The 26,361-nt window shown below is 34.5% G+C and overlaps 1 protein-coding gene across 1 annotated transcript; it reads right to left on the bottom strand.

Moving 5' to 3' along the window:
• Window positions 1-78: 78 nt before the first annotated feature.
• LOC133330572 (carboxypeptidase B-like) lies at window positions 79-25,936 on the bottom strand. Its single transcript, XM_061539013.1, has 6 exons — window positions 25,842-25,936; window positions 2,170-2,485; window positions 838-1,149; window positions 662-772; window positions 439-593; window positions 79-370 (listed from the first exon to the last, which is right to left on the bottom strand). The coding sequence occupies exons 1-6, from the start codon at window positions 25,919-25,921 to the stop codon at window positions 79-81; spliced, it is 1,266 nt and encodes a 421-aa protein (XP_061394997.1). The 5' UTR covers window positions 25,922-25,936.
• Window positions 25,937-26,361: the final 425 nt, after the last annotated feature.

Here is a 26,361-nt window from a genome sequence, read left to right as displayed (position 1 = left end):
TCTAACCCTAAAATAATGTACTCCGATGACTTTAAAAGTTCATCGACTAATTTCACAAATAGAAAAACGTCGAGGTAATTAAAACAAACTAACATGACGAATAAATTCAACAAAACCAGCAAAAGTCTCTTTGCATATGTGGATGATGTCACTGGAGGCCACTTGGAAATTTTCACCCGGCAATTCGAGGGTAAACGACATGGGGATGCCCAAATTGCCGTAGGCAAAATCATCAAGACCACCGGCAGCTTCATACAAAATGTTGGCCGATGTACCGACCGTGTAAACGGTACCACGATATTTGGCTATCTGACTGCCGGCACGCAATGCCACCTGATGTAAGAAGTTACGGGTGGGGGCATTGGCATTTCTGTAAGACAGGAAATCATACTTTAATTGCCAGTTTCCATCCAACAAAATGAAATGAAATGGACTTACCTGGAATAGCCGTAAGGATAGAAAATAAATTTGCCAAACGAATGGACATCCAAACTCAACTTGACACGATGACGATTGTATTCCAAGTAACGGGTTATTGCCGATGTTTCCGGTTCAGAGGCAGGTGATGTTCCCGAAAAGACTTCAGAGCAAAGCTGGAATGAAAAAGAAAACACCAAAAGGTTAGTTCTGTTTGATATTCATTTTTGTCCATTTCAATTACATTTTGACTGGCACCACGAAGATTCCAATTATTGGCAAAATTACGATTAATATCAACACCAACACATGAACGACCAGGATAACGATGTCTGTTTTTACGCCAGAAACGATCCTAAATGGGAAACGAGAAAATATTAAAAACATGTGTCACAATATTTCTTTCTTACGGAAACTTACTGTTGTAAATGTGTACTCATAACCATCCGGATTGGCCAATGGCAGCAAATATACTTCGACATCGTTGAGTACCTTTTGGAAGGCACGAATATTCGATAGCAATTCATTGGCAAAGTAAAGCACTGACATTGGGGTGATCCATTCACGACCATGAACACCAGCTTGAATATAGGCAACACGACGTGGACGTGTACGGCTATTTAGGGAAATTGACAAGGCAGCCAAGTGACGTCCCTCCGATGAGCGACCCAAAGATTCATAACGACAAAATTGAGGGTAGCGTGATGCCAAACCGTTCATAAAAGCTAAAATCTGTAAGAGGCAGAGAATGTGGGAAATTAGAGAACAATAGTACTATAGCTATAGGTGGCATAGAAGAAGCCAATGCAATGATAGCAGAGCTATGAAAGGTCCTCCCACAAAGAAAAGTCTACTAAAAAAGTCGTCAGACTATCAGTGATCTATAGAATATATATGCCTAAAACTAACTATAGAAGACCGGAAATACTCTAGTTATAGAATACTTATAGGTGGTCTACAATATGTAGAACCGATGGGAGAAATATATGCATCAGAAATTGGGTATTCTAGATACTATTTTCGAACTATAGAAAACTAAAAGGAGTTCTTTCATCCACATAAGTCTGATCGGCGATCTTCTATCCCTAATATACTGATAGGATTTCTTTTATAAATAAACAACCGAAATGTGTTATGTATAGAAACCTGATAGATTTTTTTCATGTAAAGAACACCGAAATAAATTCTTCAATTTCAAAAGGATCGATATGGTGCAGAAGTCATGAATTTTTATATTTATGAAAGCAATAGGTGATATCATACCTATATACGGCTAATAGAAGGTCAAAATTTTATTTTATTTAGAAGGCCTATATGCATAATATGACTTCTACAACTAATGAAAATACAGTTAGGATATAGAAAGCCGTTAAGATAAATTCTATGTAGATCTGCAGAATGCTCACTACCTATAGAATACAAAAGAGTGATAGCAGGTATTCCATATATGTGGTCTGTCTATATGGACCGATTAATATTAATATTGTGAGCCCTATAGCGATTTCAATATACGGAAAGAACGACTGACATGGCTATAGGTAGGCCGTTGAAAAACATTTTCAAGGTCTCCCAGCAAAATAATATTGACAAAAGGTTTTTAAGAGACATATTACTATTTTAAGAGATATATAAAAGCGCACAAATAGGAGTGCTGCAGAAAGACCTGCAGCACTCCATTTTGTGGTTTACCTCATAGTTCATTATTCTCTTTATAGTAGTCAATCTATTAAAATTTCTATACAAACTTCTCACCTCTGGATATCTGGGAAAATGACTGAAGAAACCACGTGCTTGTCTCCTTGTACGACTGTGTTCACAATCACTACCCTCACAGCTGCTCAAAGTTTCATTGAATGATCTCATCACTTCCATAAGGGGTACTGCTTGATATGTAACACCCAATTCATTGAGACGTTCTTCGAAAATCGGTATCATAACTGGACTAACCGATACAATAGACATATTACGTGATAGCAACCAGAAATCCAAATCAACATCTTGAGATTGCAGATCGACCATATACTGGAAGGCATTATCTTTATCGTGGAAGACGGTATATTTGTTGTAGCTGGAAAAGAGAAGAAAAAATAATAATTATTTATATTAAATTTTTTTAAATTCCGAATATTTTATCGGGGAACAAAGCATTCGTAGAAAATGTTCATGTATGTAGGTTCTTAATTTGACTAGCACTTTCTTAAAGGTCCCACCCAATTTTATATAAATACTTCAATAATTGTAAACTGACATTTCAAGTTCAATGAAGTCCATGTTTTATGATATAATCTACATCTACATTTACAAAAAATTATCAATAAAGGTCCATATTTTGACCTATAAGGTTCCATTTTAGATTCAGTATTATTATACCCAACACAACTATGTTGTCAGGGTATTATAGCTTTGTGCAGTTCCACAAGTTTCTAACGCCGCGAAATATTAGTCCTAGACCCACCTTTAGGTAAACCTATCATATCTCGACTAGCTGAGTCGATCTAGACATGTGTGTCCGTCCGTCCATTATAATTTGTATACACAATACAGGCCACAGTTATGGGCCAATCTTCACGAAATTTTACATGTAGTATGGGTTCTGGCCAATGAAGACCCCTATTGTGGAAAAGATCGGTTAATATTTAGGGTATGAAATGGACCAATAACTTTATTTTTGCCGGTTTTTCTGATCGCTCTAGACGCCGCAATTATGGCCCAAACACCCCGATTTTTTGCATGACCAGAGAATAAGCATGCAGAGAATAAGCATGCATGTTTTGATAAAGATCGGTTAATATTTAGCGGGTCAAATAGACCCTGACTTCTGTGACAAAATTTGTATTCTATAGCGTATATATTTACTCTTGAAGGACATAGAGCCGAGAAGTTGATAGTACATCCAAAAAGAGTGATTGATACCAATTATATTGTCGTATGTACACCGATGTGGGAGTTATACATAAATATTTACAGGTACTTACGTACTCAGATATTATTTAATAAACACTAAGGGGCAGAAATATAGCACGGATCGCTTTGAAATGTTCCATGAGGTTCCAGTGATGATCAGATAATAATTTTGGCATAAAATGGACCAAAAACTAAAATGTTTGTGTTTTTTCATCTATAGGCCACAATTATAAGCTGAACATCACATCAAAGTAATTAGAAACGCTATACTGAATATTTGTAATATTCGGAAAGTATGTCGGTGTAAGGAAGAGGTGCTGTTGACCTCAAATCGGGTAAGAGGGTGCAAATATCTCGAAATATTACCTAGGCTCGGAAAAAACATCCGAAGAAAGTTAGAGTTCCGTGGGAGTTGTGTAGGGTATCGTATGGTCGGCCCCGTACCCGTTTTTGTTGCGTTGCATCCCAACGAAATGTCTAGAATATGACAATACGTATACATTGGGGATAAACAAATTATTTGCAGATATTGTTCACTATAAGTTTAGATTTTGGCATAGGCCCATTATAAATATACCTTGACATGTTGAAGGTTTTAGCCGCATTTTCCAACAGAAATGGCTATAATTTGTCGATCCAAGTTATTCGTTGGTAACATTTTTCATTAGAAAACTTTCAATATAGTTCCAGATTTAACAAATCCCTTCTAATGCCTTTTAATAGCCTAGACACTTTTCCAACAAAATTAGGTGCCATTTGGCATTTCGGTTTCTTGATGGGTAAAAACTGGGTTAAAACACCCTATGCTATGTACTTATAATGGTCCTGCACCATTATTTCCAACCCATGACTTCTATAAATTGGTATTTATTTTAGTCAGTAAGTAAACAAAATTACCTGCCAAACTATTTACAATGTAGGTCCATTTTTCAAAATTTCACCATATTTTGAAGATTTGATCCTCATTTTTCAAAGGACTGGAATTTCGTATTCGATTTTCTCAGAGGATTAAAAAATATCTGAGCACCACACTGTGGTACAAGGTATTATGTCTTTGTGCATATGTTTGTAACAGGCAAAAGGAATCGAGATAGACCCATGGTTCCTTTTGAGAATATGCATAGAATCACTTTCTGAATCGATTTACGCATGTCCGTCTATCCGTCCGTCCATCTGTCCATGTATTTTTGTGTACAAAGTACAGGTCGCATTTATGATCCGATTTGGATGAAATTTGGCACAGCTCACTTATTTGGCCTAAGGACGAACCCTATTGAAAATCGGTTCACATATAAATATAACTCCCATATATAGTTTCGCCCGATTTAAGGTAAATGGTGCACCAAAGTCCCTGAAAATCATTTGATTTGCACGAATTAAATCTAGAATGACGTGTGCTAAGTTTCGTGAAAATCGTTTCAGATTTAGATATAGCTCCCATATATAGTTTCGCCCGATTTAAGGTAAATGGTATGGCATAGTTCCAATATATCTCCCGAAATCGTTTGATATTTGGATATAGCTACCATATCTATTTTCGTCCGATTTTAAGTAAGTGGTGCACCAAACTCCTCATGTTTGTAATATTGACATGAAATTTTGTACAACGTACAAGGTTGCCCATATTCGACGGACCCACATCGGTTAATGACATACCGCGTTTGAAGCGTCCAAGTCCAAGCAGATTTTTACCATGAACCAATACACGCCACGCGAGCGCTCTGAAATAGTTGAAATATACATTCAACAGAAGAAGTCAATTGTGAAAACTCAACGTGCTTTTAAAACATTAAAAATGTGAGAAGTGCGCCTTCTAAGAACACCATTAAGCGTTTATACGAAAAATTTTCGACTGGTAAGGCTCTTTCTAATCCGAAGAGGCCATATAAAAGTCGACCAAGGCGATCAGCCGAGAATATCGCTGCCGTACGAGCCAGTGTTGAGAGGTCCCCAGTTGGACATGGTTTGGTCCACTTTACAAAGGATTATTCGCATTGATTTGCATTTGTTCCAGTACAAAATTCAATTGACGCAAAGAATGTTGCCTGTGGATAAGCCTCGTCGATTGGAATGGGCCCAAAGAGTCATCGAAATGGCGGAAGATGACGAGCAATTTTGGAACAAAATTATCATGTCCGATGAAGCCCATTTCACATTGAATTGGACCGTAAATAAGCAAAATTGCCATTTTTACGCCACTGAAAATCCTCAGGAGATTCAAGAAGTGTCTCTTCATGACGAAAAAGTCACAGTTTGGTGCGGCGTTAGTGCGAAAACGGTCATTGGGCCGTTTTTTCCAAAATGAAAATGGTCATGCTGTTACCATCAATCAGGAGCGTTATCGCGACCTGATGACCAATTTTGTGATGCCAATTATTCGTCGAAAGCGTATGAGGCAGTTCTGGTTTCAACAAGACGGCGCTCCACCGCACACAAGTCGCATAACAATATGGAAGCTATATCTAAATCTGGACCGATTTTCTCTAAACTTGGCAGACATCACTCTAGGCTCATTTCAGTACGTTATGCCAAATTTCGTGCAAATCGAAAGATATGTAGGGACTTTGGGCACCATTTACATGAAATCGGACGAAACTATATATGGGAGCTATATCTAAATCTGGACCGATTTTTACAAAACTTGGCAGACATCACTCTAGGCTCAATTCAGTACGTTATGCCAAATTTCGTGCAAATCGAAGGATATATAGGGACTTTGGTGCACCATTTACATGAAATCGGACGAAACTATATATGGGAGCTATATCTAAATCTGGACCGATTTTCACGAAACTTGGCAGACATAATTCTAGACCCAAATGATTAGGCTGTACCAAATTTCGTGCAAATCGAAAGATATATAGGGACCGTTTACATTAAATCGGTTAAATATATATATGGAAGCTATATCTACATCTGAACCGATTTTTCCCAATTTCAATAGGGTTCGTCCTTGGGCCGAATAAGTGATCTATGCCAAATTTCATCCAATTCGGATCATAAATGCGACCTGTACTTTGTTTACAATTTAACATGCACAGACAGAAAGACGGACAGACGGGCATGCATAAATCGACTTAGAAAGTGATTCTATGCATATTCTCAAAAGGAACCATGTGTCTATCTCGTTTCCTTTTGCCTGTTACAAACATATGCAGAAAGACATAATACCCTGTACCACAGTGTGGTGAAGGGTATAAACATGGGTCCGTCGAATATGGGCAACCCTGCACAAAAATGAGCATTTTGATATTTTTGATATTTGCTTTAAACCGATTTACATAATTTTGTGCCACTGTAACAAACGAATGGCATGTTTATGGATTGATCTAAGTCGATTCACATTTAGATAAAGGTGACATATTTTAATTCATCAAATTTCATGTTAATGGCCCTTCTGTTAGGATGCATTCGTTTAATATACCCATAGTGGTGAAGGGTATCATATAGTCAGCCCCGTCCGACTTTACTACTTTCTTTACTGGTTTATAATGTCTATGTTGTACCATAACCACCTCAATGCGAAGGGTATAAAAAGTTCGGCCCGGTCGACTTGAATGTATTTCGCACTTATTTCTATTTATTTTTTGTGCAAAAATCTACATTTAATTATTGTAATGGCAAGAATGAAACCTTGAAATTCTCAATGAAGACCAATGAAAACTTGATATTGAGCATGATAAAGAATATACCTCTTAAAATAAATTAACATCACATTACGCTTTATATTATTTTACACAATGACATATTTAATTTGTCCATCCATTGATTAACACTTTTTTAACCTTTGCTTGGAAATTGTCAATAGAACGTCAATGCCTCCACCAACAATAGCAATAAAAACCTATATTTTATTTATCTCAAAATTCCTAATCAGACCGGAATTATGTGAAGATTCAAATAAATCGTGAATATCAAACAAAATTATTATAGTATCAAATCGTATAACTTAACTGCCATTTAAATGCCATTGTTTATGGTGGTGTAAACAAAAATGATACGGAGCATCTATACAAAAAAACAAAACGAAATAACGTTTAATACTATTTTATGGTCAACATCTTCATAGCCCGTCATTATTATCCATACATATGTATTAGCAAAACGTTGTTTGTTTGCAGTGGTGATGATGATGACCAAACCAATAACTGAGATTGACTAGACCGAAATACACACACATTCACATTTTAACAAAGTCACTCAACAACCGACCACAACAAAAAATAATTTATTTGTTTATCATTCACATTTGTTTGTGGTTGTTTTCGGTCATTCGCTGCCATCGATGGACGCGAGGCGGTTTTACCTATAATTATTATTAACATATTTTTTATTGGTATTCTTGTTGTTGTTTCGTTTGTTAAATTGTATGTTAATGATATTTTGTTTGAAAGCCCAAAAACACACATACACACACAATGAAACAAATTATAAATCTTTGTAACACTTTTAAATAAACATTAATCAATAAAATGCAAAATTAACTTCACAGTTGTATGTATACACATAAATATATCGAACACATGGGACAATCGATTAGTGGCAGGTATTTTTTTTTTAAGGTAATTATAATGACGTAAAGTAACTTAAAACAATTGTGAAATATTTCCACATAAATTTGAGTATAAACTACAAAATAAGGGCATTTGGTAAAAGACATTAATATAAGTCTTCCATAGATAGGTTCTACAGTACTTAAGAAATAAATAATTAATAAAACCAGTAATAAAAGTAGTAAAGTCGGACGGGGCCGACTATATAATACTCTTCATCACTTTGGGTATATGAATCTTAACAGATGTCGCATTTTTGAAGGTCCAGTAAAATGAAATTGAATCCATAAACATGCCATTTTGCAACCTATACTACATTTTTCATTTGGTCAGATATAGAGTTGCTTCTTACAATGGGACAAAATTATGTAAATCAATTTAAAGCATATATCAGTCGGATACCCGTTGAGTATTTGGATACATATCTGATAAACATGAGGAGTTTGGTGCACCATTTACTTAAAATAGGACGAAAATATTTATAAAAGCTATATCGAAATCTAAGCCGATTTCATCGAAACTTGTCACAGAATATTGGCCACATTTTGAAGAAATATGGTAGCCCTATCCATATTTGAACCGATTTCAATAAAACTTTCCACATGCTAGGTTATATTAGCTATATACCATTGGGTCTTTGGTGCACATTTTACTTAAAATCTGACGAATCTATATTTAGGAACTATATCTAAATCTGAACTAATTTCAACAAAACTTGCCACACGTTATCTCATAATAACTTCTATAAGTTGTGCAAAATTTTGTGCCAATCGGACCCACCTGGGGAATTCGGTGCAGCATTTATATCTAACTTATAGGTTATACTAAGTTCATTACGAAAGATATATAGGTTCTCTGGTGCACTATTTACCTAAAATCGGACGAAAATATATATTGGAGCTATATCTAAATATTAGCCGATTTTCACGAAACTTAACACACATCATTGTAGACTTTATTCAGTACGCTGTACCAAATTTCGTGGAAATCGAAATATATATAGGGACTTTGGTACACTATTTTCCTTAAATCGGACGAAAATATATATGGAAGCTACATCTAGATCTAAACCGATATTCAGGAAACTTAACACACATCATTCTAGACCAAATTCATTATGCTGTGCCAAATTTCGTGCAAATCGAAAGATATATAGGGACTCTGGTGCACCATTTACCTAAAATCGGACGAAAATATATATGGGAGCTATATCTAAATCGAAACCGATTTTCACGAAACTTAACACATATCATTCTATTTCATGCAAATCGAAAGATATTTAAGGACATTGTTGTACCATTTAACTTAAATCGGAAGAAAATATATATGGGAGCTTTAAACTTAACACACATCATTCTAGGCTCAATTCAGTACGTTGTGCCAAATCTTGTGCAAATCGAAAGATATTTAGGGACTTCGGTACACCATTTACTTTAAATCGGACGAAAATATATATGGGCGCTATATCTAAATCTGAACCGATTTTTCCCAATTTCAATAGGGTTCGTCCTTGGGGCAAATAAGTTACGTATGCCATATTTCGTCCAATTCGGATAATAAATGCGACCTGTACTTTGTTTACAATTTAACATGGACAGACAGACGGACGGACATGTATAAATCGACTCAGAAAGTGATTCTATGCATTTTCTCAAAAGGAACCATGTGTCTAACTCGTTTCCTTTTGCCTGTTACAAACATATGCACAAAGACATAATACCCTGTACCACAGTGTGGTGAAGGGCATAAAGAAGAAGGACCTAAATATGTACTTTAAAGGGGGAAATACATAAGAGGACTTCAGGCTTGGCATGTTATGTTGTTTTTATACCCTTCACCACTCCGTCCGTCCGTCCATGTACTTTTGTGAAACGGTGCACCAAACTACAAAGTTTTGTACGATTGAGACAAAAGTTTGCACAGCGTACTGAATTAAGTTCAGATTGATGCATGCCAAGTTTTTTTTTAATCTGTTCAGATTTAGACTTAGCTCCCATATATAGCTTCGTCCGATTTTTTTTTTTTTTTTAATTTTGACTCACGTAAAGTTTTGTCTAAATCTGTGCAGATTTAGATATAGCTCCCATATCTATTTCATCTTATCAGATGTAAATGTTGCACCAAACTCCCAATATTTGTCATTTAAGGAACAATTTTGCACAGAGTACTAAATTAGGTGCCCTATTGATGTAGGAGACGTTTTGTGGGAATTGAGATGCCTTCTTCCTCAATATGTTGATTTAGAACCGGATTTACAGGCAAAAATTTCGTCCATAACTGTATAATGATTTACTAAAGGTCTTGGGGCCACACAAAGCTATAATATCCTGACAACATAGTTGTGTGGGGTATAAGACTTAGCATTTTTAAAACATTCACACAGTTAATTTCGTCCGATTCCATTTCAATAGATCTCCAAAGATGATATGCCTATTATATCTACATGATATTCTCTTGTATGTACCCAAAGTACTGAAGACTATCATATAGCCCCGTTCGACTTTTAAACTTACCTTGCTGGTTTTTATTGTAAAAGGATAAAGGAGAACGGCAATCAAAATCAAGTTGGGTCTAATATTCTTTTTTAAATTGACATTTCAAACAAAGCCAACCTAACCGGTCATGCCAGAATTCTCAAATGTGTTTCCCCCGTAATTAGTTTACCAACCAAGCACCCGCAATGTCACTTCAAGTGTTCCACCCCCACCCCCCCCCCTTAATACGTAAAATGGTACGGGACTTTAATATGTGGACTATGTCAAAATACGGACCTACATTGAAAATTTTCTGCAAAAAAGTGTGTACCCAACAAGAAATCGGAATGACATATTATAGATTTTCGATTAGATATCCAGGACCACAAAAATGCCAATTCAGCCTCTTCCGTTGCAAAATGCGCCTGAAATAAAATACCTAAAATGGGCGGTAGCATAATATGGGGACTATGTTAAAGTATGGGCCTAGATTAAACATTGTTCATAATTACAGCCATTTCTACAACAGTCACTACCATTGGAAAATGCTGCCGGGACCATTGAAATACCTAAAATATGTCGGAAACATTATATGGGAACCAAAATATGGAACCAAATTTAAAACGTCTACATAAAAAACTTGTGTCCTCTAGAGAACGAAACGACTAATTTAGTCATTAAATTTAGAAAATCCATGTGTCGAAAATGGGACAGGAAATGTTTAAAAAGGAGAGGGGTTTTTATTAAGTAGCTATGTTTCACGGCTTCTTACATCATCTTCGGTTTGAAAAACCCAAAAATGAGACGGTGCCGTTTATGAAGGCTATATCCAAATTTCTTAAAATTAATTCCAATTTTTCTCTGAGTGTAAATTAAACATTTCTACAATAACAACACACAAAAAAATTAGTCACGTGATGTGACACCACATACCAGCAGCATAGTCACAACAATAGCAACAGAGATAAACCAACCAACAACAAAACACCACCTGTTTTCATTGTTTTAAACATCTTCATTGTTTTTTTTATATAAAAATAGATTTAATAAATGGAAATTTTATTATAACCAAATTCCAACACCATATATATTGCACATAATGACAGTAGTCATGGCATATTATTAGTTGGTTTGTTTTTATTATAAAACAAAAAAAAACAAATATGTTTTATAATAAATAATATTCACGTTAGGTGTGTTATTTTTTGTTTTTCATCCACTGACCTTACCCTTCATTTGGGTTTTGTTTTGTTTTTTTACTTTTCAAACATTTCATGAAGAAGCACCGCCATTTGGAAAGGCGGAAGATATTGATTTCTAGTTTATTTAAAATTTATTTCGTTGACGTGTTGATAAATCATTAGAATTGCTAAATAAACACTATAGTTGATTAATAAGTCAACTATGGATTAACATCAACAGATATTTTGAATTTTTTATAAAGATGTTTACATATGTGTATATGTATTATAAAGATATATGTGTTAATAGAAATAAAGTGAACACTGGCTGCATAAGTTATGAATATGGAATTTGTTATTTCAATTTAAAGAAGTTTAAAGTTGAAAGATCACACTTGAGAAAGAAAATCGAACAACCATGAATGTGTTGATATTTTATATACCCTTCACCACACTGTGGTACAGGGTATTATGTATTTGTGCATATGTTTGTAACAGGCAAAAGGAAACGAGATAGACACATGGTTCCCTTGCATAGAATCACTTTCTGAGTCGATTTATGCATGTCCGTCCGTCTGTTGATGTTAAATTGTAAACAAAGTACAGGTCGCATTTATAATCCGATTTGGATGAAATATGGCATAGCTCAATTATTTGGCACAGGGAAGAACTCTATTGAAATTGGGAAAAATCGGTTCAGATTTAGATATAGCTCCCATATATATTCGTCCGATTGAAGGTAAATGGTGTAACAAAGTATCTATATATGTTCCGATTTGCACGAAATTTGGTATATCCTACTGAATTAGGTCTAAAAAGATGTGTGCTAAGTTTCGTGAAAATCGGTTCAGATTTAGATATAGCTCCCATATTTAGTTTCGCCCGATTTTACGTAAATGGTGTACCAAAGTCCCTATATATCTTTCGATTTGCACGAAATTTGGTATAGCCTACTAAATTCGGTCTAGAATGATGTGTGCTAAGTTTCGTGAAAATCGGTTCAGATTTAGATATAGCTCCCATATATATTTTCGCCCGATTTTAGGTGAATGTTGGTGCACCATTCACCTAAAATCCCTGAAAATCATTTGATTTACACCAATTTTAGCATAGCGTATTGAATTAAGTCTAGAATGACGTGAGCTAAGTTTCGTGAAAATCGATATAGCTCCCATATATAGTTTCACCCGATTTTAGGTAAATGGTGACCCAAAATCCCTGCAAATCTTTTGATTGGCACGAATTTTGGTATAGCGTACTAAATTAAGTCTAGAATGATGTGTTCTAAGTTTCGTGAAAATCGGTTCAGATTTATATATAGCTTCGCCCGATTTTAGGTAAATGGTGCACCAAAGTCCCTGCAAATCTTTTGATTTGCACTAATTTTGGTATAGCGTACTAAATTAAGCCTAGAATAATGTAAGCAAAGTTTCGTGAAAATCGGTTCAGATTTAGATATAGCTCCCATATATATTTTCGTCCGATTTAAAGTAATTGATGCACCAAAATCCCTATATATCTTTCGATTTGCACGAAATTTGGTATAGCGTACTGATCTAAGTCTGGTATGATGTATATAGAAGGTGTACCTATATATATTTTCGTCCGATTTTAAGTTAATGGTGCACTAAAGATCCATAGCTAGGCCGATTGACACAACGTATTGAAGTTAATATAAATTAATCTCTGGCAATTTTGCTTGAAATCGGTTCAGATCGATTTACAGAAATCTGCCCCGCTGTGCGCACACGACTCTAAACTTGCCCAAATGAAATTAGCTTCGTTGAATTTCATGTCAAAATTCCTTTTAAAAGGCGACGTCTTTTCGGATAAATATTTATGGTCATCAGAGAGTAGAATAGCTATTGCAAACAATTTGTTCATGTTTTCGGTAAGATTCAGGTCCTATCAGACATTTCCGTCCGAAGTGGATATAATTCAATGTTGCTCAAAACATAAAACAGAGAAGACAGATATCAAGTATCTAATCAGGGTAACTGGTTCAGTGGTTGGGTTTGACTGTATATGCATAACCCACATCAAAATGTCTTATGGGTTATGCACCCTTCATTAGAGTGAAGAATATACCTCGACATATTCACCGGAGACCCTATAAGGATTATAAATTCTTGATCACAATATGTGTCTTTATTGATTCATACATGTACGTATGATAATTTTGATCTCATCCAAACTTTTCCCATGTTATTATTTATTCCAAACTTAGTTCAAATTCGAAGTTGGGGAATATTGGTCCACTCCTTCTGGTACCTCCCACACAGGGGCTAGGCCTAAATGCGGCCTATAATTCATTATCGAACCTTACGATATCCTCCGCAGGTGAAAAGATTACAACAGAGTCTTAGAACCAAACCCAAAACGCGGAATAAATAATATAACTATTTTAATATACCAAAGGGTGTTATATGGGGACTACCCCAAAAAAGGGGTAGAATATTATTCCTTTTTGGTAGAGAGATTTGTTACCATATACGACTACAAAATGCCAAATTGCAGCGAATTTGGTTGAAAAGCGCGCTCAATAATCCCAATATACCGAAAATTGTAGATAGCCTTAAATGAGGGCTATCCGAACAAATGGACCTATATTCATAATTTTATTGTAGAGAAATTTGGTACCTATTAAGAACTCAAAATACTAAATTAAAGCCAATTCGGTGGAAAAATACGATCAAAACGCCCAAAATACTGAAATTTAGGAGGTACCGTTATATGGGGGATACCAGAAAATAATTTTGTTGTGGAGACATTTAATACCCACCAAGAACCCAATGTACTAAATTTCAGCGAATTCGAAAAATCCGCTCAAGAACCCTAAAAATACCAAATATCCCATCTTCAAACTTGACAAAAGACAAACCTATGCGAAATTTCAGCACCCTATCTCAATTCCTTCAGAAGATATCGTGATTAAAACAAACCGACGGACGGACGGACGGACATGGTTCGATCGTCGTAGAATTTTGCCCTGATCAATAATATATTTACTTTATAGGATCGGAAATGAATATTTCGATGAGTTACGAAACGTATGATAAGACCAGTAAGGAAAGTCGGACGGGGCCGACTATATGATACCCTTCACAACTATGAGTATATTAAACAGCTGATGATATTTATCTAAATGTGAATCTACCTAGATCTATCCATAAACATATCATTCGTTTGTTACAATGGGACAAAAAAAATATGTAGATCGACTTCAAACCTAAATAGGTCATCCGTTGGACTATGCCTGTACTTCTAGAAAACGCAACAATTCTATGCTCAATTTTGTACGTTGTGCAAAATTTGATGTCACTCTAACTAACATGAGGAGTTTGATGCCCAATTTACTTAAAATCGGGCTAATATATATGGAAGCTATATCCAAATATGAAGCGATTTCAACGAAACTTGCCACAGGTTAGGTTATACTAATTTTAGTAGGTTTTGTTCCTACCAGCCTATTGGTTCCTTGGTGCGTCAATTACTTAAAATCAATCTATAATAAAAGGGAGCTATATCTAAATTTCAACCGATTTTCACGAAACTTGGCACCCATCATTCTAGACCAAATTTACATTAAATCGGACGAATATATACGGGAGCTATATCTAAACCTTGACCGATTTTCACGAAATTTGACCGATATCACTCTATGCTCAATTCAGTACGTTATGCCAAGTTTGATGCAAATCGAAAGATATATAGGGACTTTGGTGCACCATTTACATGAAATCGGACGAAACTATATATATGTAGGGGAGAGGGGGGCACCTTTGAACGTGGGGCACCTTTGAACAGCGCTCATAAAATCTTGGTTTAATATTTTTCCGACCCGCAACCACATTTTTGTATATGACAATCTTGTTCTCTATATGCGTAAACCACTTTGGCTTGCTTTTCCAGTTGTCGAAAAATTGTTCATGGGTGACCATGTTTTCTCAGTGTCATTGTAAAATTTTATTCATTTGGTTGTAAGGGCGCAGGAAGAATTCTGTGATAGTTTTCTTTCGTCAAACAAATTTTTTGCATTCCAACAACCATTTCAAACATAACTAATGTAATTTCTTTCATATATATTTATTACAAAAAAAGTTATTTTAAATTTATGTAAAATGCCATGGGTGGGGCACCTTTGAACATGCCCATTAAACTCGAGTAAAAAAATGAGTTTTTAACTTTTGGCTTCGATTTCTCAAAATTTCAAATGGGCTAATAAGATTACGAAATTAACTGTATTTTTCACCATATTAATTTGTATTTTTAAGTCATTTTATGTTTTAATAATTTTGGATCTAAATTTTTTAAATTTTGAACATTTTTTATATATTTTTTAATGAATTAATGCATTTCTGATATGTATGAATAAAATACATACATATTTGAACATAAACACTGTAAAAAACCATGTCGTTCGAAAATGCCAACCCCTGTTCAAAGGTGCCCCCCTGGGGGGGCAGTTTTGAACACTTTGAGTTCGTCCATTAAAACAGTAATAAAATATATTTATCAAGCTTATAGTATGTCATATGTATATTCATTTTAAAGGTTACATATGTACCTATTAGTTAAAATTTATAAGAAACCAAAAATGACAAAATAAAAAAAAATTATAAGGCTTGAAAGCAAAAAGTGTTCAAAGGTGCCCCCCTCTCCCCTATATATATATCTAAATCTGGACCGATTTTCTCGAAACTTGGCATGCATCACTCTAGGCTCAATTGAGTACGTTATGCCAAATTTCGTGCAAATCGAAAGATATATAGGGACTTTGGTGCACAATTTACCTTAAATCGGACGAAACTATATATGGGAGCTATATCTAAATATGGACCGATTTTCACGAAACTTGGCAGACATCATTCTAGGCTCAATTCAGTACGTTATACTAAAGAAGACAGATATCAAGTATCTAATCAGGGTAACTGGTTCAGTGGTTGGGTTTGACTGTATATGCATAACCCACATCAAAATGTCTTATGGGTTATGCACCCTTCATTAGAGTGAAGAATATACCTCGACATATTCACCGGAGACCCTATAAGGATTATAAATTCTTGATCACAATATGTGTCTTTATTGATTCATACATGTACGTATGATAATTTTGATCTCATCCAAACTTTTCCCATGTTATTATTTATTCCAAACTTAGTTCAAATTCGAAGTTGGGGAATATTGGTCCACTCCTTCTGGTACCTCCCACACAGGGGCTAGGCCTAAATGCGGCCTATAATTCATTATCGAACCTTACGATATCCTCCGCAGGTGAAAAGATTACAACAGAGTCTTAGAACCAAACCCAAAACGCGGAATAAATAATATAACTATTTTAATATACCAAAGGGTGTTATATGGGGACTACCCCAAAAAAGGGGTAGAATATTATTCCTTTTTGGTAGAGAGATTTGTTACCATATACGACTACAAAATGCCAAATTGCAGCGAATTTGGTTGAAAAGCGCGCTCAATAATCCCAATATACCGAAAATTGTAGATAGCCTTAAATGAGGGCTATCCGAACAAATGGACCTATATTCATAATTTTATTGTAGAGAAATTTGGTACCTATTAAGAACTCAAAATACTAAATTAAAGCCAATTCGGTGGAAAAATACGATCAAAACGCCCAAAATACTGAAATTTAGGAGGTACCGTTATATGGGGGATACCAGAAAATAATTTTGTTGTGGAGACATTTAATACCCACCAAGAACCCAATGTACTAAATTTCAGCGAATTCGAAAAATCCGCTCAAGAACCCTAAAAATACCAAATATCCCATCTTCAAACTTGACAAAAGACAAACCTATGCGAAATTTCAGCACCCTATCTCAATTCCTTCAGAAGATATCGTGATTAAAACAAACCGACGGACGGACGGACGGACATGGTTCGATCGTCGTAGAATTTTGCCCTGATCAATAATATATTTACTTTATAGGATCGGAAATGAATATTTCGATGAGTTACGAAACGTATGATAAGACCAGTAAGGAAAGTCGGACGGGGCCGACTATATGATACCCTTCACAACTATGAGTATATTAAACAGCTGATGATATTTATCTAAATGTGAATCTACCTAGATCTATCCATAAACATATCATTCGTTTGTTACAATGGGACAAAAAAAATATGTAGATCGACTTCAAACCTAAATAGGTCATCCGTTGGACTATGCCTGTACTTCTAGAAAACGCAACAATTCTATGCTCAATTTTGTACGTTGTGCAAAATTTGATGTCACTCTAACTAACATGAGGAGTTTGATGCCCAATTTACTTAAAATCGGGCTAATATATATGGAAGCTATATCCAAATATGAAGCGATTTCAACGAAACTTGCCACAGGTTAGGTTATACTAATTTTAGTAGGTTTTGTTCCTACCAGCCTATTGGTTCCTTGGTGCGTCAATTACTTAAAATCAATCTATAATAAAAGGGAGCTATATCTAAATTTCAACCGATTTTCACGAAACTTGGCACCCATCATTCTAGACCAAATTTACATTAAATCGGACGAATATATACGGGAGCTATATCTAAACCTTGACCGATTTTCACGAAATTTGACCGATATCACTCTATGCTCAATTCAGTACGTTATGCCAAGTTTGATGCAAATCGAAAGATATATAGGGACTTTGGTGCACCATTTACATGAAATCGGACGAAACTATATATATGTAGGGGAGAGGGGGGCACCTTTGAACGTGGGGCACCTTTGAACAGCGCTCATAAAATCTTGGTTTAATATTTTTCCGACCCGCAACCACATTTTTGTATATGACAATCTTGTTCTCTATATGCGTAAACCACTTTGGCTTGCTTTTCCAGTTGTCGAAAAATTGTTCATGGGTGACCATGTTTTCTCAGTGTCATTGTAAAATTTTATTCATTTGGTTGTAAGGGCGCAGGAAGAATTCTGTGATAGTTTTCTTTCGTCAAACAAATTTTTTGCATTCCAACAACCATTTCAAACATAACTAATGTAATTTCTTTCATATATATTTATTACAAAAAAAGTTATTTTAAATTTATGTAAAATGCCATGGGTGGGGCACCTTTGAACATGCCCATTAAACTCGAGTAAAAAAATGAGTTTTTAACTTTTGGCTTCGATTTCTCAAAATTTCAAATGGGCTAATAAGATTACGAAATTAACTGTATTTTTCACCATATTAATTTGTATTTTTAAGTCATTTTATGTTTTAATAATTTTGGATCTAAATTTTTTAAATTTTGAACATTTTTTATATATTTTTTAATGAATTAATGCATTTCTGATATGTATGAATAAAATACATACATATTTGAACATAAACACTGTAAAAAACCATGTCGTTCGAAAATGCCAACCCCTGTTCAAAGGTGCCCCCCTGGGGGGGCAGTTTTGAACACTTTGAGTTCGTCCATTAAAACAGTAATAAAATATATTTATCAAGCTTATAGTATGTCATATGTATATTCATTTTAAAGGTTACATATGTACCTATTAGTTAAAATTTATAAGAAACCAAAAATGACAAAATAAAAAAAAATTATAAGGCTTGAAAGCAAAAAGTGTTCAAAGGTGCCCCCCTCTCCCCTATATATATATCTAAATCTGGACCGATTTTCTCGAAACTTGGCATGCATCACTCTAGGCTCAATTGAGTACGTTATGCCAAATTTCGTGCAAATCGAAAGATATATAGGGACTTTGGTGCACAATTTACCTTAAATCGGACGAAAATATATATGGGAGCTATATCTAAATATGGACCGATTTTCACGAAACTTGGCAGACATCATTCTAGGCTCAATTCAGTACGTTATACTAAATTTCGTGCAAATCGACATATATATAGGGTCTTTGGTGCAAAATTTACCTTAAATCGAACGAAAATATATATGGGACCTATATCTACATCTTTTTCCAATTTCAATAGGGTTCGTCCATGGGCCAATCAAATGAGCTGTGCCAAATTTCATCCAAATCGGATTATAAATGCGACGTGTACTTTGTTTACAATTTAACACCAACAGATGGACGGACGGACATGCATAAATCGACTCAGAAAGTGATTCTATGCATATTCCCAAAGGGAGCTATGGGTCTATCTCGTTTCATTTTGCCTGTTACAAACATATGCACAAAGACATAATACCCTATACCACAGTGTGGTGAAGGGTATAATTAATATACCCTCCATACTAACGTGTAGGATAATTTGTTCATTAGCAGACACTTTTGGCATGACATAAAACTAGGGTTTTCTAGAAAGGACAATGGTTTTCTAATTATTCGATTGCATTTTGCAGTTATTAAAGAATATCAACGTCCTGATTTATTTTATTTAAAATAGCCTATTGCCCCATAATACCTTATATAATAAAATGATTTACATCATCGTAAAATGGTAACCAGTGTTAAACAAATGACTTCAAATTATTGACCTCTGCTTAACCCTTTCAGTGTCAACAAAAAATTTTGTCGGAATAAAAAATCTAAAATTTTGTATTTAAAATCATATAAAAGAACATAGTTTAGAAAAATTGCAATTGCCATTTTAATCCTCGGCCAGTTTCGTCTATCTTTAAGCAAAAACATCAATAGTAGCGGTACATAGGATAACCGAAAAATTGCCAAAAAAAGGGAGTACTTTTAAATGTCGAATATATTCGACAAAAACACTGAAAGGGTTAATTTCCTCAGCAACTGCTTATCGCTCAGTTGGCCATAATTATGCCACAGCCTCATCAAGATATCAATAGATTAAACATTTTAAACATTGAACATTTAATGTTTTAAGGCAATCTTTTAATGAGTGTGAGCAAGCTTAAACGTACATACACATGTTTATATGTAAGTTTATGCAGTCGTTTCTGTGTCCCTACTTATTGTGGGCTATAATTTAAATATAATTAACAAGAAAAACTTAATTGAACAAATATTTACGTTTTTATACACGTTTTTTTACTTCGTTTTTATTATTACAATCATTATTGTATTGATGGCGATGACGATGATGAATTGCTCTTTAATTATTTATTGCACGGCAGAGATGGAATAACAACTTTGACAACAAGATAATGTAAAGTGTTCATCAGTTACTTTGGTGACAAATGAATACGTACATATATTATTTAATTATCAACGACGGATTGTAAGATAAGATAATTGTGATTTTTTTTTTTTGTTTTTTTTTTTTTTTTTTTTTGATGGCTTGATCTGTGATTAATGATTTCAGGCGTTTTAATTGGATTTAAAAGGTTGAAATTATCATTTTAGTGACCCATAAAAATCCATAAATCCAACAATTTTAGTTAATTATGAAAACTAAAATATCGATTATTTAATACCGAGTTTGAAACACCTCCAAATAATTGTCGGAGACCACATTATGTATGTATATATATATATTTTATACCCTTCACCACACTGTGGTACAGGGTATTATGTCTTTGTGCATATGTTTGTAACAGGCAAAAATAATCGAGATAGACCCATGGTTTTTTGAGAATATGCATAGAATCACTTTCTGAGTCGATTTATGCATGTCCGTCCATCCGTCCGTCTGTCCGTCTGTCCATGTTAAATTGTAAACAACGTACAGGTCGCATTTATGATCCGAATTGGATGAAATTTGGCACAGCTCATTTGTTTGACCCTATTGAAATTGGGAAAAATCGGTCCAGATTTAGATATAGCTCCCATATATATTTTCGTCCGATTTTAGGTAAATGGGGTACCAAAGTCGCTATATGTCTTTCGATTTGCACGAAATTTGGTATAGCCTACTGAAATAGGTCTAGAATGGCTTGTGCTAAGTTTCGTGAAAATCGGTTCAGATTTAGATATAGCTCCTATATATAGTTTCGCCCGATTTTAGGTAAATGGTGTACCAAAGTCCCTATATACCTTTCGATTTGCACGAAATTTGGTATAGCCTACTCAATTAGGTCTAGAATGATGTGTGCTAAGTTTCGTGAAAATCGGTTCAGATTTAGATATAGCTCCCATATATAGTTTCGCCCGATTTTAGATAAATGGTGTACCAAAGTCCCTATATACCTTTCGATTTGCACGAAATTTGGTATAGCCTACTCAATTAGGTCTAGAATGATGTGTGCTAAGTTTCGTGAAAATCGGTTCAGATTTAGATATAGCTCCCATATATAGTTTCGCCCGATTTTAGGTAAATGATGCACCAAAGTCCCTGAAAATCATTCTATTTGCACGAATTTCGGCATAGCGTATTGTATTAAGTCTAGAATGATGTGATGCACCAAAGTCCCTATATATTCTTCGATATTTGTCCTAGAGTTCTGAAATATGTCTTGAAATATGTGTGTTAAATTTCGTAAAAATCAGTTCAGATTTAGATAAATTTTTAGGTAAATGGTGCACCAAAGTCTCTGAAAATCATTCGATTTGCACGAAATTTGGCATAGCGTACTGAATTAAGTCTAAAAAGATGTGTGCTAAGTTTCTCGAAAATCGGTTCAGATTTAGATATAGCTCCCACATATATTTTCGTACGATTTGATGTAAATGGTGCACCAAAGTCCCTATATATCCTTCGATTTGCACGAAATTTGGATTTATAAGTAAATGAAGAATTCAAAATGTGGCCGAATGCACAAAACGTACTGAAATAAGTGTAAAATAACATGGGACAAGTTTCGATGAAATCGGTGTAGATTTCGATATTTTGGTTTAAATTTATTCGCATAATTTTGTCCCATTGTAAGAAGCAACTTTATATCTGACCAAAATTTAGTATAGGTTGCAGAATGACTTGTTTAATTTCATGTTAATGGTCCTTCAAAAATGCGACGTCTGTTAGGATTCCATCTGTTGAATATACCCAAAGTGGTGAAGGGTATCATATAGTCGGTCCCGTCTGACTTTACTGCTTTCCTTACTGTTTTTTTTTTTTTTTTTTTTTTTTTTTTGATTAGGATAAAATACGATAGTCAATATTTGAGATTTGTGATTTTTGCACATACATTAGCAGCATTAACTGATCGTGGGTGAAAAATTCAGAATATTTTTAAAATAGGTCAATGGTTTGATATATTACTCTTTAGCCCATTTTCGGTACGTGGAAGATCCTAATCGAATCCATATTAGTTTTCTCATAAAATAAAAAAAAATCAGAGATCTAACATGAGATAGCCTCATATTAAAACCTCGAGCGTTTCTAAGTAGATGTACCAGAAAAAGTGGACCGAACTTTTGTACAAATATTGCAATGTGAAAATATTGGCGGACGGTGTTAATAACAGTTCGGTAGAAAATAGCCGCAAGTTATCACAGTATTATTCTGCTAATTTTTAGTATAATGTATTTTGATTCTTGTCTTCTATATTCTTTGTCGAATTTATAATTTTTAATTTTAGCTGGCATTTAGTATTAAACCCAAACTCAAACAAGAAATCTGAACAGCTTATAGCCTTCCTGTGTCTAGAACAAGTCCCAAACCTATTAAATTCAAATAAAATTATAGATTTTTTAATTATGTACATATTTTAAATATATATAAAAATGTGTTTGAGATTATTTAATTCGTCGTCTAGTCTTCTTCAGAAATAAACACATTAAAATCCCAAAATGATTGTCTAAAATCAACTACCACATTTTACTACAATAATACACCTATTTAACATTTGAATAGCAGTTTATGGCAGACAGTATGTCTGCTATAATAACATTATTATATCCTTTGTGTGAGATGACCTAAAAAATCGTACCTATTGTTTTGCAAATTTTTGATTTTAATAGATTTTTTTTTAATGTTCTTGAGAACTAATACTTTATTAGAATTTTATGGACAATTTCTACTTGGCAACATTGAAAATAATTTGGAAACAAGTTTTTGTTTATTAAAAGTAGATTTTCAAGTTTTGAAATGGAATATTTAGATAATTTGTGTATCTCTCATCACAATATACCAACAGATTTGAATATAACACATTTATGGCAAAATCTATAAACATAATTTCGGGGAATTACTTAGGAAACTAATCTGTACAACAGCAGGGTTTTTATGAAATGCTTTAATTAATTGGAGCCACAAATTATGTGTATTAAGTATGAAGGACAGCCAAAGAGAATTAGTCTGTCTACAGAACATATAGATTTAAGAAAACAGAATTCTTTCAATTTAATAAGCCACACCCTCCACCAGTATGCGGTGTTTATATTAAATTTGTAATTCTATTATGCACACCTTGAAATATTTAACAAACACCTGATACAGTATACAAGCAGGATCAGAATCAAATCCCATATCCAATTGTCTGCTGAAATAACGGCAGAATTCAAAATATTTAATTCAAATTTTGCATATACATTGCGACTACTCCATTTTCACCATTGCATTCCCGGTTTTTAGAGATTCTCTCTCTCTCATCATTGCAGAAGATTTTCAATATATGTCCATATTTTCACATTGCCCCAATATAAAATTACCGCCCCTGGTAATTTATTTTCTTACCAAAGTGGTTCTAAAGATCTTGGCCGATTACATTTATAAAATCGGAAAGAATCGGATTAGGATAAAATAAATAAAATATGATAACAAAAAGGCCTTTTTCGACAGCGGTCATGATTTCCGAACGTACCAATCCAAGAATTCCAACGGCATTTGAAAGAGTACATCGCACAAAAAGTAACAAAATGGAGGACCTTTTAAGTTTGATTTTTGGAAAATTCCCTATTTTTTGAACACATATCAAATTAGAAAATAGGAAAGATCTTGGCCGATTACATTTATCCTAATTCATACGACATATATGAATGTACAAGAAAACTTTCTAAAAATTGGAAGGAGTAGGATTATACATTTTTGAGTAATCGCGCCCGCTATTCGTAAACATCCTACTTCGACAAAAAAACGCGTTTGAAGTTTGATGATGACCTAATAAATCGGTTATAACTTCAAGAGTTATTGAGATTTTCTCTTGAAATTTTGAAGGGACATTCATGAATTCAACAAGATTAAATTTTCTGAAACCGAGAACCGAGGCCACTATTTATACCCTTAACTATTAACTATTTATACCCTTCACTACACTGTGGTACGGGGTATTATGTCTTTGTGCATATGTTTGTAACAGGCAAAAGGAATCGAGATAGACCCATTGCTCCTTTTTAGAATATGCATAGAATCACTTTCTGAGTCGATTTATGCATGTCCGTCCGTCTGTCCGTCCATGTTAAATTGTAAACAAAGTACAGGTCGCATTTATGGTCCGAAATGGATGAACTTTGGTATAGGTCACTTATTCGGCCCAAGGACGAACCCTATTGAAAATGGGAAAAATCGGTTCAGATTTAGATATAGCTCCCATATATATTTTAGTCCGATTTAATGTAAATAGTGCAATAAAGTCCCTGGAAATCTTTTGATGTGCACAAAATTTGGCACAGAGTTATGAATAAGATCGAGAATGATGTCTGCCAAGTTTCAGGAAAATCGGTTCAGATTTAGTTATAGCTCCCATCAGCAACGTACACAGGATTTCATTTCGGGGGGAGCCCGGTAGTACAAAATGGAAAAATTCGCTGTTGCAAACATAAATTTACTGTGAAAAAATTGGCGCACCAAAGACCCTATATATCTTTCGATTTGCACGAATTTTGGTATAGGGTACTGAATTAAGTGTAGAATGATGTTGCTAAGCTTCGTGAAAAGATCCATAGCTAGGCCGATGGACACAACGTACTGATGTTATATAAATTAGTCTCTGGCAAGTTCCCTGAAATCGCTTCAGATATAGATCTTTAACAAAACGCGTCGTCTGTTAGGATACATGTGTAAAATATACCCAAAGTGGTGAAAGGTATCATATAGTCGGCCCAGACCGACTTTACTACTTTCCTTACTGGTTTTAACTATCATTCCCACGCCTCTCTTACCCGCCACTTCTTGAATTCAACAAAATTAAATTTTCTGAAACCGAGAACCGAGGTCCCCCTAACTATTTTTATATACAAAACGGGTTATATGAGAGCTACCCCCAAAAAGGGGACGTATATTAATAATTCTGGTAGGAATATGAATCCAAAATACCATATTACAGTGAAAATCAAGCAGGGCGTTTTTTTTTCAAAAACTGCAATAATATAAATTAAATTAATTTCATAACAAATTCTCTATTTTTTATTTATAGACAAATTCGATTTTTAGTCATAGACGTTGTTGCTTGAGATCTATTTTTCATGATCAACATTTCAAAATGTTAATGTGGTAATATATGGAAACATGAACAGCCTGGTAATTATCCACATTCAACTAAGGAACTCAACTTACCCTTCATATCCTGCCAAATTACTGGCAACAGCTGTGCCCAGCACTGCCACAGTAATGGCTAGAATTAATTGTAACCGCATTTTGAATTTATTACTGTTGGCGGATGGATGGGTGGGTGGCCGTATTTAATTGCTACTTAAATATAATTTACAACAACTATTATTGTAATTCAACAGTAATAATAACACAAATAAATTATTTATTTATTTGTTTAATTTGTGACTTTTGTTTTCGTTTGGTTTTTTTTTAATCCGACTCGTGATTTTTACACCGAATATGTTTAAATGTTTGTTTTTAACACTTTTTTGCCAATCGCATGCATCATTCAATGATAAGCAGCAACAACAAAAACAAATCACCAAGGCGGTATTAGCATCAACAAACACAAATCGACAACACTGTTGAGGTATCTGGAACTGAGCGGTTTCAATGGATTAACGCAGTTTATGGGTCTGTTTAGATGTTATTCAATATCTGCCAAAGCCATAGATGAGTGTAAAATTAGCAGTCGAGGCGGTTG

The sequence above is a fragment of the Musca vetustissima genome, unplaced genomic scaffold (genome assembly GCF_032173495.1).
Source record: "Musca vetustissima isolate MV318-11 ecotype Yass unplaced genomic scaffold, APGP_CSIRO_Mvet_v1 utg2123, whole genome shotgun sequence".
Lineage (NCBI taxonomy): Eukaryota > Metazoa > Arthropoda > Insecta > Diptera > Muscidae > Musca > Musca vetustissima.
Note: the sequence above shows the minus strand (reverse complement) of the source record. Positions and strands in the feature narration are given on the sequence as shown.